Here is a 16,313-nt window from a genome sequence, read left to right as displayed (position 1 = left end):
TTACTTTATCTATTTTAAAATATTTTTTGAGGACATACTATGTGCCAAGGTCTAAAGGTACCAAAAATAATACATAGTCAATCATGGGGAATAGTTGGTCACTCAAAGATTAAAGAACACCCTTAAATACATATGGGCTTAATAAGTGGCTATTTATGCAGAGGCTCTGGGAAAAAGACTCCTGTGACTGTCAAAAATACACCCAAATAGTCTGCCATGGTTAAGAGTCACTCCATTAGAAAGAAAATGTCATCTGAAAGAGACTACATATTAGACCAGCAGCTCCTGATATGTACCTTGGCTACATATCTGAATCATTTGAGGAGACTTTTCAAAAGACCAGTACCTGGGCTCCATCCCCAGGGCTTTTAATTCAATCGGTCAGGGCTAGAGCCCAAGTAAGAGCTTCTCAGGTGGTTCTAATGCATAGCTTGAGTTGAGAACCACTGTATCAGACCATTATCAGTCAAGGAATGCAGAAGGTAGCAGGAGCCTTAGAGATTGTCTGGTCCAATGTTTCCCAAATTCTACTAAGCATCAGATTTACTTGTGGCTCCTATTAAAAATACAGATTCTTGGGCCACATCCTGGACCTCTTAGGAGATAGTCTTCTGGAAGAAGTGGTGATTAAGCTTTATGAGGATTTTATTATGAGGAACATTATGAGGATTTAGTAAGAGGCAGCAGTCTCCATGCACCCATGAGATGCCAAGTGCCTGCTATGGACTCAGTATTATGTTCTATGATGTAGGGGCTATGACACTAAACATATGCTGAGGGTCTTCAAGAGTCTTTCACTATACCTATAGAGAGAAGATTCTCTCAGTTGATTTTTATTCTTCATGGTAGTTATGGTCTATAGTCACCTTGAAAACTGAACTAATGAATACTAAACAGTTGTTCCTAGGGGAAGTGTGTGTGTGTGTGTTTGTTTATCTGTATCTCACAGAGATTATAATTCTAAAAGCTGCTCATCCTGGTAGATTCTATTTTCTGTATTTCACCAGGAGAAAACAAGGTTCTGAAGTATTAAGTGATTTGCCTGAGGCTGCCCCACTAGCAGGGGCCAGAGTTGGGATTCAAATCCCATCCAACTGTCTCTAGAGCCAGAGCTTCCTTCACTACACTGCACTGCCCTCTACGATTGCTAAACTTTGGTTATCTCTGTATGATAGCTGAAACAAAAAGACAGAGTATGTTGTCTTGTTTGACCTCAGCTGGGAACATGTGCATTGGAAAACTCAAAATTTTCATGCTCTGCACATGTCCACAAATGACCAGGAAAGCATTGTGAGTATTAATTTTGTAGTTACAAGTCTATTTTAGGAAATAGGCGAATTTGCAAACATGGAATCTGCAAATAATGAGAATCGACTCTACATGTATGCAAAGTTGACATTCAGTCGGGATGCACTGGTATGGCCTCACCTGTTGTAAAATATTGAGGGATTCTTTCATACTGATTAGTAAGTGGCCACTGCCCTAAGCTTCCTGGGTGCCACATGACATCTCCCCTGGGACCTCTATATAAACAATCAGCTAAAGGGTTAACATCTGGCACAGTCAGGAGGCCTCCAAGACTCTGCTCCAGTGCCTATGGTTGGCTTATATTCTGATTGGATGGTCCCTATTGTACAGGTTGATTGGATGGTCCCTATTGTACAGGTTGCTAATTGTTTTGACTATAATCCCTGTGTATGTGTTCCCCTATTTGTATGCTCCATGGGTTTAGAGAAGATAAAGCCAAGGACTAGAATGTAAGCTCTCTGAGGGCAGAAACCTTATCTGTCCCATGCACTGCTATATTCCCAGCCTGGAAGAGCACCTGGAATAGTAGGCACTCAGTTAATTCTTTGATGAAGAATTAATTAATTAGAAATTCTCACTGAGGTTGGTCAGGCAAAGTTGTTTGGAAGACATGAGTCCCAAGCCAAGTCTTAATAGCCACCTATTAGAAGAGATGTAGACTAGTACAGGAACAGAAATTCGCAGGGCAGTAAGGACTAAGAAATGTATAAGGAGAAGGAAAGTAGCCTGGCCATAGTACAAAGGCTATTGGATGGGACAGTGGGGGCATCAGAACTGGGGGCAAAGGGGTGTTGGTGGCACTGGGATGAGAGTTGGGACAAAGATGAACACTTGAATTTAGTTTAGTTCAGGTTGCTGTAATGGCTAGAAGTTGGATTTCCTTCATTGCTTCAACAAATATTTATTGAGTATCTACTCTGTGCCAGGTGCTGTTCCAGGCACTAAGGATACAGCAATGAACAAAACAACTGTCTCTCCCCAAGTGGAGTTGAAATTCAAATAAGGGAGAAAGACAATAAATACATTCAAATATAACATTTCATGAGAACGTAAAATGTTACAGCCACTCTGGAAAATAGTCTGGCAGTTCCTTTAATAAACTATATATACATTTAATGTATAACTGAACAATGGTATTTTGGGGCATTTGTCCCAGAGAAACGAAAACTCGTGTTCACAAAAACCATGCACAGGAATGTTTCTAGCAGCTTTATTCACACCAGCTAAAACCTAGAAACAACCCAGAAGTCCTTTAACGGGTGGATGACTAAACAAACTGTGGTACATCCACAGTATGGAATGCCATGGAATACTACTCAGCCAAAAAAAAAAAAAGGGAATAAATTAATAATACGCAACAGTTTGAGTGAATCTCAAGGGTATTATGCTGAGTGAAAAAAAAGTGAATCCCAAAAGGTTACATACTATATTATTCCATTTATATAATATTCTTGAAATGATGAAATTACAGAAACTGTAGAACAGATTAGTGGTTGACAAAAATTGGAGGGTGGGGAGGAGGTGGGTGGACATATAAAAGGGCAACACGAGAGCTCTTTTTAGTTAAATAATTGACCAGTGTCTTGACTGTGTTGGTGGATACATGAACCTATGCATGTGACAGACTGACATTGAACCATAACTACACATTGTATTGCTATCCTGGCTTTGGCTTAGTTTTGATATTGTACTGTAGTTATGTAAGATGTAGCCATAGGGTTAAGGGTACACAGGGATGTCTCCACTAGCTTTGCGACTTCCTGCGATTCTACAATTACTTCCAAAAAAAGTTAAAAATATATAATATTTCAGTTATGATGGAAAATTAAGAAGTATCAGGAGATAGTAACAGGCAGATGCTGTCTTAGAAAGGGTAGTCAATGAAGGCTTCTACAAGGGGGTGATATTTGAGGAGATCTGACTAACATAGTAACCCACAATGGGTCTCTGATCAGAGCAGTCCATTCTAACCACACAACAAGCGTGTTTTCAGGGGAGAACTGGTAGCCATTTTCGTGGCAGGAGATTGGGGAGTGGGGATCAACTTCCCACTGCCCACTAGCCAACTGCATATGTGCAGTAAGGTGGGGAGGGAGGGGCCTATTGATAATACCCACTGAGGGGTGGGGCTTCCCTGCCCAGAGACAGAGAACTGTGATTGAGAAAGGTCTAGCTGCCAGGAAATGTGTGTGTGTGTGTGTGTGTGTGTGTGTGTGTGTGTGTGTGTGTGTGTGTGTGTGTGTGTGTGTGTGTGTGTGTGAGAGAGAGAGAGAGAGAGAGAGAGAGAGAGAGAGAGAGAGAGAGCGCGAGCAAGCACACGTGTGTGTGCTTCATACTGACAGAGAAGAAAGCTGGGATCATGGAGAGAGATAGTTAGTGCCAGAGTTCGAGTTAAACTTTGTCCCCCTAACTCACACCTGTGCACTGTCCCTGGCTTTGCACAGAAATGTCATATCTTTCTGGGAAATCTTTCAGTTCTTCTCTGCCTGGGAAATCCTGCCCCATCCTTGAAGGTCCAGCTCAGGTGCATTTTCATCCATGAAGCCTCCCTTGATTTCATGCTCCCCGCCCCAACAAATATGACCTCCCCTGTGGCTTTGAGATGGTGGTGGAACATCAGTGCTGGTACAGGGGAGTGTTGGGGACACAGGGAACAGACAACCAGGCTGGAGATGGAAGGAGAGCTCAGATTTTGTACATGGAAGTTTTGTACCTGGATTTGTGCATTTGAGTCAAAATTACTCTAAGTGTACGACCTAGTAATGGACACTGAGCCTTCTGAATCCAACTCTTGAGGAGAGGGTCCGGGGATTTTTACTTTTAATACGTAGTCCTGGTACTATGATCAGGCAAGTTTGGGAAATACTGTTCTAGTCTAAAGCCTCAATTTACAGAAGAGGAAACAGGTTCAGAAAAAGTAACTGAACTTTTAACTGGTCATACAGCCAGTCAATGACTGAACCAGGATAAATGTCAACCTGTTTGTCTAACTATGCCTCCCCAGCAATTTTATGTTAAATCCTTTCCCGCCAGTGTTGAGTCTCAAATATTGCAGGCCATTTAGTAAATACTTATATGAATGAATAAATAAGAGTAGCACCCACCATCTGCAAGGACTTTATGGGAGTTAGACACCGGGCAGATAAATTTTGATGGGACCCAGCCAAAAAGATGTAGAAAATATGTCTGGAACTGTGGCATTGGCCAGCTTAACTGGGGTAAGCAGAGGGCACAGGACAGAATATAGCACTGTATAGCCCTTAAAAATCCTCAAGCCTTAGATATGAGAGTAGACAAGATGTTCAAAAGGTATGCTTTAAGTTCACACCGAAATCCTTGGCTCGCAAAATGTTGGTCCTAGTCTTTCCTCCCACCTTCTCTCCCATCACTGTCACTTTCTGATATGAGGTCCTCTTGTCTCAGTCAGGAGAAAAGGCAGATGGCAAAGAGGCTAACTCACCTGATGAGTGTGCAGAACTGTAAGAACGATGAATTCCTTAGCGGTCCTACAGAGAGAAGAGGGAACAGGAGAGTAGTGTATCATGCACTAGGTATTTGTCTAGCACAAGAAGGAACACCAGAATTTTCCTTTGGGCTGCATTCAGGTATATGGATTAGTATAGAGGGCAATCTGAGTATCTGCATGGGTGCCTCGCCTCCCATCATTTGTAGTAGCCAACATAAGCCATCCGTATAGGTTCACAAAGGCATCTGAAGACGGTATTACCGTTATCTCTGAGGTTATAATTTTTCAGGTCTTCTTTTTATCTTCCTTCTCACATTCCCTGTAGAAATCCCCAAACCTTAGGAACAATTTTATCTGTAGACTAGAAAATTCTCAAGGAAAACTAAAAGCCTGAATTATGGAACTCAAAGGGCACACAGTCAGAGTCTTGGGAACTATGTACCATGATTATTGGCATTTTGATATTTAACAAAAGGAGAAATTCAAAGGAAAAACCCAAAGGAGGTCATTTGGTCATCATGACTCATACTCAGCAGATTTGTTTTAATTGAAGGACCAAAATATGAGAGCCAGGGAGCCACAGATGGAAGCCAAGACTCTCCAGATAGCAAATATTCGAAAGGATGAAGAATTTGAAACTCTTCTGACAAGAATTATGCCGATGATCAAACAGGATGTGAGGTATAAACATTTTCTCCCAGGAACAGATAATACTTTTAAAGAACTGAAAGTACTGGAAAGAGTTTGCCTTGAAGGAGTGTCCCTTTTCCTTGCTGGCCTTTTTAAAATGTTTCTTGGAACAAAGGTATTCAAGAAGCAGAGTCAACTTGCCCTTGGTTCTGGGCATTCAAGAAAGGCTAAGGTCCCCTGCTTAAGTACTTGGGACATTACCCATATTCAACATGGCAAAGTTCAGGGATGAATCAGCTCCCGGGTCTGGGAAGCTCCCAGGAGAAGAAAGTTGTGTTCCAGGAAAAACATCACAGGAAAACCTGTCTCTTGAACAGGGCAGGGGCATAGTGTAAGTTGGATTATGTAACTCTCTGCTCTGGCCCCTACCATGTCTCCCCATTTCATGTAGAACAAAGCCAAAGTTCTTACAGAGGCTACAACTCTACCCGTCCCTTACCCCACTCCACACATTGGCTTGTCTCCTATTCTCCAAACATGCCATACACATTCCTGTCTTAGGGCCTTTTCCCTTGCTCTTCTTTCTTTCTCCAACAACCTCACCTCCTTTGTCTTTCTTCAAATGTCACCTTCTCAATGACGCTGACACTGATCATGCTATTTAAAGTTGCATTCTGCACCCCTGTGCCCAGTACTCCTGACCTTCTTTATTCTGATCCACTTTCTATTCTTTGATAACATCCATCGACTTCTAGTATACTGTATGATTACTTATTTATCATGTTTATTGCTTATAGTGTGTCTCCTTCCACTAGAATGTAAACTCCAATGCACAAGTTTTTGGTCTGCCTTATTCACTCCTGTATATTCAGTGCCTAGAACCGTGTCTGGTGCACAGTAGATAATAATAAATATTTCTTGAACGAATGAAAGAATGAATGAATGATCCACTAACCCCTGAGGTTATCAAATGAGTGAGCTCCGTTTTGACCCTGAAGGAGTTCTGGACTCCCTCACAAAATTGGGCTACCTTGTTCCAGGGTACAAAGATAACTACTGGAAGCAAAGCAAAAACTTCTGAGGGGCTGGCACTGAAAGAACCACAACCTGCCCGGATGGGGTTGAGAGAACTCACCTCATACTGGTGTGGTGGTAGAGGTAGAGAAAGAACTTGCAGAAGAGACAAACTAAAGGTCATTAGGGACCAGCCACATTCCAAGATATTGAGCTGGAGGTGGAGCATGTCAAGGAAAACCTACTCTAGACTTCAGGAGGGAGCATTCCAAACCCCTCCAGAGCTAGAGAGAGGGTGCTGTTCCATACACAGAGTGCTAAGTCTGCCTTTGAAGAAGAGGCGGGAGGTTGGGAGCAAGTGGGCTTTGGGAGAACAAAAAAGATGAATGGGATGAAAACACTCTGAACCAACAGTGGTTGAAAGAGATGGTGGCAGAGATGGAGCAGACTACATGAGGCAGAGAAAGACAGAGAGAACATGGTTCCATTTGGGGAGAGATAGCCAAGGTCTCCAAAACTGAGGTTAGCTCATGGAATTTAGAACCTTCACCTCTATCCTCTCATTATTAACAAGTCAGTGCAAGGGAGTGTGTGGGTGGTATGTATGTGTGCATGTGGTGCAGTATGAGGTAGGGGAGTGTGCATGGTGTATGTGTGAGCATGTTGCACACATGCGTATGGAATGTGTATAGTATATGGTGTGTGGGGTGTGTGGTGTATGGTGGCATGGTATATGTATGTGCAAGGTGTGTGTGTTGTGTGCAGTGTGCATGTGTGTGGTGGTATGTGATATGTAGTGGAATGGTGTGTGTGTATGTGTAGTGTGTGGTGTACATGGTATGTGTATGTGGTATATGATGGCATGCTGTGAATCTGTGTGGTGTGTATGTACTATGTGATGGTATGGTGTGTGTGTTGTACGTGGTATGTGGTATTCGTGGTATGTGTGTGTATGGTATGTGTGTGGTAGCTAGTGGCATGGTTTACGTTGGGGTAAGAGGGGGAAATCATTGTAGTTATTTCCATGTACAGATGGTGGTGGTCCTGACACTCCTCTCACCTGCTCCCAGCCATGCAGGGCATGGACAGGTCACATACACTGTGAGCAAAATACACAATAGCAGGTTCCCTTCCTCAACCCACTAGCCAGAGATCTGGATTTTCTTCTTCTTGTTTTTCTTGTCGGGCGTAGGGCGGGGGGAACAATGTCTTCCTCATATTGTGCTTATCTCAGAGTGTTCTTTTAATGGCATATTTGGTTCTCATTGGTCACCTGGTCTGCCCCACTGCACAGTAAAAAAACCAAGGGACTCGAATGATGGGAGTGGCTGGGGGGAGGGAGTGAGGTGAGCTCTGGCAGGAGGCTGTTCTTTGTGTTTGCTCACATCACCAGAGAAAGCTAAGCCAGAGTGTGTGAGGACCACTGGGGCTCCAGAAGGGCTGGCCACTGAAGTCCTGCATAGCCAGGAGCACTGGCTAGGGCTGCTGTTCCTGGGAGGGTTCTTTTATCAGAGCCAGCGAGGACTGTGGTAGCCCTATGCCACTAGTGAGGCAAGGTAGGGGGCAGTGCTCAGTTCCTGCCAAGGCCCAGAAGGCCTCTGTTACCTGATGAGTTCTATGAACCTCTCCCTGGGGGCTTCACTCACGTCCTCCTCATTAATAGCCACAATCTGGTCACCAGCCAGGAGCTTGTCCTCAGAGGGGCCTCCTGCAGAGGAGAGGAGAGAAGTGTGAGGGCTTGGGCTCACTGCTGGGAAAGTGCAGGTCTGGGCAGGAGTCACCAGTATTTGAGGGAACTGAAGCAGATGCTGAGGCCTACAGGAGATGGTGCAGGCTGTGTGGTTCCAGTGGTGGGAGTTCTGCGTCACTGCTGCCTGTGGCAGATGGAAGGCAGAGGACTGAAGAAAGAGAATAGAGTGGACCTTCTTCAGCTGGGAGTGGTGTGGTAGCAAAGGCCTCAGATGAGGTTAATGAGTGTTCTCCTGGTTTGGTTATAAAGAGGAACACAGACTTTCATTTCACCAGGTGGCATCTGCTCCGGCCCAAGGAATGACTTCCAGATTACTAGAGGTGGTACAGGTGACAGGAGGAATCTTCTTACTTGAACATTATTCATACTTACTGCTCTGGAATGATTTAGGCATTCACTTGCCTGGGGTCAGGGGGGATCAACTAAAGACCCAAAGGGTTTATTTTGTTTCAACTCTGAAGGGTGCTCTTCTCCCATAAGTGAAGGAAAAAAGGCACAGACCCTAAATTATGGGCAGTTGGAAATCTGATTTCTCTCCTTCCCATCTTTACTGTTGAGGTTATGAAAGCAGACCTGTTTGAGGGACGTACCTTCTTGGTTGAGGTAGAGGGTGGGGATAGAGAACAGGCAGTGCTGCCTCTGGTGTTTTGCAAAGATCTTCTTGGGGAAAAGCTTTTAAGAGATTCAGGAAGAATGAGAAGTCAGAGTCGGCCTCACTCACCCCCCCCTAAAAAAAATGTTTAATGACATGTCCCAAACTCACACCTCCTTGGACTCTTATTTGTGTCCACTTTAAAGTACCAGATCCTAACTGCTCCCTCTCTCTAGAAAGAAGTGTGCTGTGCAAATTCCAAAAACATAAACAAAAATCAAGCAATTATATTGTTTGAGCACACAGCTCAATGGCTCTGGAGCATGGGGCCTGTCTGCTGAGGGTAGCTATGCTGGCTCAGTCAGCAGGGTTTACCACTCCAACTACAGTGGCCCTCAACCAAATCAGCAAATTCTCCCAACAGCACAGTGACTTCAGGAGCAGAGAGTGTGGTGGAGAACAGTCCACTCTTTGCAGCCAGCCAGACCTGATCTCTATGACCTTGGACGAGACATTTAACCTCTCTGAGTCTCTCTTTCCTCATCTGCCAAATGGGAAAATACCAAGATCTAAACATATGAACGTTGGGAGGATAAATGAGATGATGAATGTATAGCACTTCAAACAGTTGATTGATGTCGGTAAGAATTTGATAAATGGTAGTTATTACGTCCTCCAAGGGACAGTTTCTTCAACTAATTTCAATCCTTCTACCTATCTCTTCCAAAAATACCAATCTTTTAGGTGGAGGCCACTCTACCTATTCCCTCCCTCCCTCCTTTTTCTCCTTTCCTTCTTTTTAATGAAAACTGTTCACATGGAAGTCAACTCTCTAATCACAGTGATAGGTAGCATCAATTTACTGCTGTTTTCACAGAATGCTTTGTTGGCATGTTTAACCATAATCGTTCTTCTCCAGAATACTTCTTGTCTTTTCTTAAGGTCTCAAATACAGAACCAAACAAGTCTTCTGCCGTTGGGAGCCACCTGGGCCAGAAGCAGCTTTGTGGATCAGCCCAAGTCTTCATAGGGCTGGGCCTGCCAGCCCCATGCCTTTCTGTGGCCTTTGCCTGTGGCTTTCATTCTCTCCACTCCTCCAACTTTTCCTCTTCATTATATCACTTGAAGCTGATACCCTGATCTAGGCCTGAGGGCTTCCTTCTACCCTGTGAATTCTATCTCCTTTGAAATGAAAGAAGGGGCTCCTGGTGGTCTATTACTAACTTTTTTATCTGGTTCCTCTTACCCAGGACAAATTTGACCTGTGATCAGAGACTCAAAAACATTTTCCCAAACTGCATGACTAACTTAGGTCAGCCACAAACTCCTATACTGAATTTTTTTTCTCTATTGCCTCTAGTTGAAGAGAGAACTTACAAAAATCCTTTTCTTTTCCTTTGAAGGTTGCAAAATTCATCAAATTTCTGCTAGACCAGTTTGTACTCCGTCTGCTCCTCTCGACTGAGTGAGAAACTGTTGTAAACATCTAAAGCCTCAGGCCCAGCAAATTAAGAATAAAGCTGCTTTCTGTTTTTTTTTTCTGTCAATCCCTAGCAGATTTGGAACAAAACAGTGCTTTGGCCCTTTCCCGTTTCATTCATGATGGCATGTTACACAGTTCAGGTGGGACTTTCACTTGTTCCATCCCACATGGCCCCATTCAAACCTCACTTCTCCACATGGCATCAGACAGGCTCAGGTGTAAATCCTGGCTCTGCTGCTTTCTAGCTGAATGTCTCTGGACAAGTCACTTCTCATCTTCTTTCCTCATTTGTAAAATGAGAATGATATTATTTATCTTGCAGGGCTGGCTGTGAGGATTAAACAAGATGATGCAAAACACACAGTAGGTGTTTAATCAATGGTAGCTATTCTTATTGCCACTATGGCATTCAGAGATTTCATTCTCCACTCCCCTCATCTCCCACATATGGTCTGTATACTGATTCCAGTCTTCAATGGCTGACTTTTTTCATGAGTGTGTACTAGTCTCCACAGCCTGATGATTAAATTCTTGGGGATGGAAACTGTGTCTTGTACTTCCCTACAACCTTGCTGGGCTTAGAGTAGGCAATCTATAAATACTTGTTGAATTGAAAGTAAATATCTCATCCAAGGCAATATGGCTCTTCTATGAAGGTTCTATGCAAAGGGAAGCTTTACTAAGACCCAGACCCTACTAAACCATCAGCTGCAGCCTTTGCCTAGGGCTCCAAGCAGCCTCAATGGTCCATGCTAATTAGTCTCAAAAGAACAGCTCCATCACACAGTGATTGGTTGGCAAGTCTTCAATCACTCTCCATGAATTCCTTTGTAACACAGTGTACTCAGGAGCTCTGCTCTTTAAGATGAGTGGACATTGATGGGTAGGAGCCAGGGCCAGGGAAACACTCTGTGGGACACCTACCTGACCTCACAGATCGCACCACCACAGGCCTCTCACTGCCGGCCACGAAGCCAAAGCCATATATAGGGTCTCGGTGAATGGTCACTTGTCGCAGTGTCTCTGCTGGCAGCTGCTCACATTCCATATCATTTGTGCTCTCTTCCTGCATCACATTACTGGGAGAAGGGGAAGATGGGAGCAAAAAAAGATGCAAAGGCAACTAAGCCTCAGAACCAGCTGGGAGGGACACCAATTAGGGTGCTGGCCATGGCACCCGGGAGTTCACACACTTAGCTTCCTGCATCTTCTGCAATCAGCAGAAGTGATGACTGCCTCCTATTTCAGACTGGAGGAAAAGAGAAGCCACTTGTCTATAGGGCCAGAGCCAACGGAGGAAGCTGGTACCACAAAGCCTGACATTAGGGTTAGTCTTTTCCTCAAGATATTGAGACTCTAGAAGGAACCTAAATGCAAGTGTGTTATTTTGAAAGTTATTTGGTAGCACCCACTGAATTGGTTATTAGGTCCCTAAGAGAAATCAAAACCTTGAAGGAAGGAACTATAAAACAGGCAAGTAAATCGGGAAGAAATGCGAAGTTGTTTCCAAATGTGGAACACCTTCATGAAGTCCTTGTGCAACTTTAAACTTTAATATCCCTTAGGTCATATATAGCGATAAACTATTTAGATGGCATATGTAAACAAATGGGCTAATGTTGAGGGTCGTTGCTTTACGCAACTGTACATAATGCCAGCTTATTTCAGTTAATGGGGCAACTGGAAAATGGCTCCTGTGGGCAAGAAGGGGAGTTGCCTCCTGTGGCTACCAGCAGACCTGAACCCCAGATGAACTCTGGGAGAAGAGAAACTGCTGCCCCAATACCTGGGAGAGATTACAGATGGCTCTTCTGATGCTCACAACTTATGTTACTGAAGCTTAGGAATTGCACAAGGACTTTATAAAGGTTTCACAGCAAGGACCAAGGTGAGGCATACTGCAGGCAAGGATGGACCTGAGCACAGTATTTGAATGAAGAGCCCTGAGTGGTGAGGGCACTGGATGCCAGGGACAGGGAAGGAGGTAAAGAGGGTAATAAATGGCTAATGGACAGGGTAGGACAGGTGGAAGTGGAAGAGAGGGCAACAGAACCAAGAGACCCAGAGTCTGAGCTCCCTGACTTGGCACTACTCTACCCTTTGGCTTCCTGGCCTAATACACAAGTTGAGTCCCCTAGCCTCAGTGTGTGTTTTCTTGAAAATTAAGGTTACAGGCAGAGCCCTTCTGAACATGATACAGAGGGTCAGGAACTAATTAATCAACCTACTATAAAGTTTGTAAAAGAAATGGGAGGTCTGACACTATGAGAATGATTGATGACTAGTTAAGAATACCAAATTCTTCAGCAGCAATTGGTTTCAGGCAATTAGGTCGTTTATCAGGACACAAATTCAGGAATTAGAGAAGAACTTTAGGACTATTTATGGGGGAAGATTTACAATAATTGTATAAAAGAGAAATTCATAGTCCTGGGCTTATCTCTCTCATAGAACTCGGGAAGAAAGACAGACCATGGCTGATTTGAATTCAGCCACATCAACTCTAGCTGCACACAAGCTGGCTTGGGGTTTATCTGTCACCTCTTAAGGAAGCAAAAGGGGCTGCTAGGATAAGGTCAAGCCTCCTGAAGGTGAATTCAGAAACTGGTTCCTTCCCTCCCACATTGCTAAGACAAATGGTCACTTTTCAACAGAAAGTCACTCAGAAGCTGGAACATAGCTGGCCAATATCCTGGATAGGCACCCTCCCAGGACAGGGGTTCGGTGACAGTGGCCTCAGGCTTGCACCTCTCTCATTTCTGCTCCTGGTGGCAAGCAGGAGCTCGGCCTTGAAGGGAGCCAGAGAACATCTTTCTGCAGCTGTCGTCTTTCCTTATCCCTGGGGCTGCTTCTGAAATGTGCCTTTTGCCTCCTGTTATCCTACCTTATTGACATGGAAAGGGCTTCTTGGCATGACACCGGCTCATTTCCAACATGGACACAAGTCAGGGCAGGTTGAAGGATGAGAGCCTGTGGGGCTGTGCAGACTGTGGCATAGGGAGCAGGGGCACCAGCAAGTAAGATCCAGGCACATGTATGAGTGCTCTGTATACTGTCCTGAGCTCAGGGCCCCCTGGCCACTGCAGACTCAGTTTTGCCAAATTTTTCTTTTTCTGAATCTGGGGACACTTCAGTCATCAATTGGCCTTTAGGTACCACCAGTGTTGATGAGAGACAAGCTAAGAGCCTTTTGTGACACAAGTGTTCTGCTTTACTGTTTTGACTCATGTTTATCCATCAACAAGTATTTATTGAATGCCTACTCAGAGTCAGGGTTCCAGGGGACATAAGAGAAGTTACCAAACTCTGCCATCAAAGAGCTTCTAGTCTAGTGGTGGGGCAAGAGACAAGTGTACACTGAACAAGGAAATTAGAGTGGTAACTGAGAATAATATATGAAGTCCATCATTAAGGTCCAAGTTGTGTGTTCAGAGAAGGAGCTGGAGGAACTGGAGAGAGCTCATGGAACAGGCAGGGCATGATGAAAAGAGAGACAAGAAGCCAAGCTCTGCGCATGGGCAGCCCCCATCTTCCCACAGGAGACCCAGTTATTTTTCTCACAGCCATAGACATGTCTCCAGGTATGACTGGAGCATATTCATCCCTGGATTGTTCCCGAGTTAGACAAACTGTCCCTAACTAGATCCTCCCCAAATTCTGCAAGCAGCCCTTTCCTCACGCTACCTAGGCTTTCCGACGAATCTGTGGTCAGAAAAGAAACACCTCCATTAACAGACCAGAAGGCCATTTTACAGCTCAAAAGGAAATTGTCCCTTTCGTCCTGGGGTTTGTATCTTTCTGTGTCTACAGCTCAGTTCCTCTGAAATCTGCTAAGTGTCTGAAGACTTGGGAATGACACTGAAGGCAAGAAGTGATGGATGACAGGAGCTCAGCCTTCAATGGGTCATGTGACTTCCCTCCTGGGGAAAACAGGCAATTTGGCTTTGAAAGATGTTTGGCTTCTGGTCCCTTCAAACAAGGCAACCCTGAACAAAATTAAGAAGCAGCCAAAACTTATGGTCCCCCCAACCCGGCTCAGTATTGTTTCTGGGAACTGCTATTTTCTTCTGTTGTTTGTCCCAAAGTACACAATGTCTTCACTCTGTCCCCTTCTTACTGAAGGCCCCCAAAGGTATCCCCTCACCGTGTACCAGGCTTGCCCCTCTGGTCAGTGACCAGGGTAAAAGACTAGTTTTTTTCTTTTGCCTAACGATAACAACACATATAGCCATGTGGTTCTTTTCATTTTTACACCCATTATCTCATCTGAGAAAAGGTGCTTTCACATCCATTATCTTCTCACAATCTCTAATTGTCCTGCTCCTACTCCATCCCAGCTCCCAAGGTAGGCAGGAAGAAATGACTCAAAGAGGCGAAACACATTAGCGGCCCAGTTGGAGCCAAATCTATCTGACAAAGAGCCCACAATCCTGGCACCCCCGCCTACACTCACCCACTCAGGGGCCTGGACCCTCTGGTTATTGAGTCTCCATCACAGGGCTGGCCCAACTCTGTGGCCATCAGCATTCTGAGTCCCGGCCAGGCCTGGATGACCAGCCCACATCCTAATAAACCTGTTTCCGATCTTGTTCACTCAAGAGTTGTTGGAAGAATAAAATGAGATCATAGCTACAGAAGCACTTTGGAAGGTTAGATGTATCATGCAGATGCAGACGTAGTAATATTATTGGTAGCATTTTTGGGGAAGCCGGAGAGGCAGAGAAAGACAGCTGAAGATAAACTTCACCCCCTTCACACAACCCAGGCCCTTCCTCCATCAACTCCTTGCCTTTAAGAGGCCGACCCACAATGTACTCTGTACCCTTGTTTTCTCTGACCCAACTATCAGTCGACCTTGCTCTCTGTGGAAACCCTGACTCCAGTTCCTCTGTAGCTAAACTGATTCCCGCCCCCTAGATGTCCAAAGAGGGACTGGTAACTGGAGCTCATGCTGACAACCGTTGCTAGGCAGGACATGGCTAGAAGACAAGTGAACTGAGAAGATGGATTGATTCTAAGCTAATGCTCTCTCTCTTGCACTTTAGGGCAGGAAGATAGAAATAGTAACAGCTTAGACTCTCAGGCATCAGCTTTCAGTTCTCCACCCCTCCTTGCCTTTGGCTCTTTTCTTTTTACATTTGGTTGGCTACTTGGGGAGTCTTGTTGCTCCTTGGGGAGTCTTGTTACTCCCCTCACAACTGGCAGGATTCAGAGCCATGTGGGGCCAGTTAGTCCTCTAATTCCAATCACAAGAGTCTGATTCTCCCAGAAGCTCCAAGGATCCAGCATGGCAGCTGGAACCCCAGGAGATGCCATCTTCTCCTGATGGCAGGGATGGGAGCCCCATCCCCAGGGCTCTGAACTAGGTGTTCTGGGAGCCATCTTATAAGGAGCTTGAACACAAACCCTTCCTCCTGTGAAGGAGCCCTCACTTCTGCTGCTCAAACTTGAATGTGCATACAAATTACCAGGGGGTATTGCTAGAATGATTCTGATACAGTAGGTCTGGAGTAAGGTCTGAGATTCTAACAAATTCCAGGGTGGTGCCCATGCTGTTGTTCCACAGACAATACTAAGAGAAACAAGCACTTAAAAGAACACTATCCTCAGACAATGAGAGGGCTACCGTCAGGTAAGAGGACTGAGACACTTTTATTCTGTTGGGTTAGGGCATTGTAGGTCCCATTAAAATGCAAATGCTATCTTGGAGAAAGGACACAAATTCATGCAGAGGGCATACTGGGTGAATCAGATTTAACCCAGGAGAGAATATGGAGGGCTCTAAACGGATATCAAATAAGGCAGGTAAGGTTGCATTAGGGAAAAAGAGAGAAAGATCTGGAAGATGGGGCACTCCTTAGCCCTCCTGAAAAGTTTGGTCAGTAAAAAGACAGCCTGAGGACTCAGAACTTCTGAGAGGAAGGCAAGGAAGATGCTGAAAGAGAAGATGTTGCAGAAAACAATAGCTGCTATTTCTCGAAGACTCACTAAAATGAGGGCCTCCCCAGTACTGTATGTTAGACCAGCCTCCTTTGAGGCACCATACCAGAGGACACATATTGGAGACCCC

General features: G+C 44.7%; 1 protein-coding gene across 1 annotated transcript in view; it reads right to left on the bottom strand.

The window, feature by feature from the left end:
* Nucleotides 1-15,986, bottom strand: part of FRMPD3 (FERM and PDZ domain containing 3) — a 69,491-nt gene extending 53,505 nt beyond the window's left edge. Inside the window, exons 1-4 of the mRNA XM_023534144.1 lie at nucleotides 12,992-15,986; nucleotides 11,168-11,322; nucleotides 8,024-8,126; nucleotides 4,769-4,814 (exon numbers count right to left, since the gene is read on the bottom strand). Coding sequence (XP_023389912.1) covers nucleotides 4,769-4,814; nucleotides 8,024-8,126; nucleotides 11,168-11,315 — 297 coding nt within the window. The 5' untranslated portion in view covers nucleotides 11,316-11,322; nucleotides 12,992-15,986. The remainder of the gene's footprint in view (nucleotides 1-4,768; nucleotides 4,815-8,023; nucleotides 8,127-11,167; nucleotides 11,323-12,991) is intronic.
* Between the last annotated feature and the right edge of the window lie 327 nt (nucleotides 15,987-16,313).

Source organism: Pteropus vampyrus, unplaced genomic scaffold, assembly GCF_000151845.1.
Source record: "Pteropus vampyrus isolate Shadow unplaced genomic scaffold, Pvam_2.0 Scaffold120, whole genome shotgun sequence".
Classification (NCBI taxonomy): domain Eukaryota; kingdom Metazoa; phylum Chordata; class Mammalia; order Chiroptera; family Pteropodidae; genus Pteropus; species Pteropus vampyrus.
The sequence above is the reverse complement of the archived record's forward strand: the minus strand, read 5'-3'. Positions and strand labels throughout refer to the sequence as shown.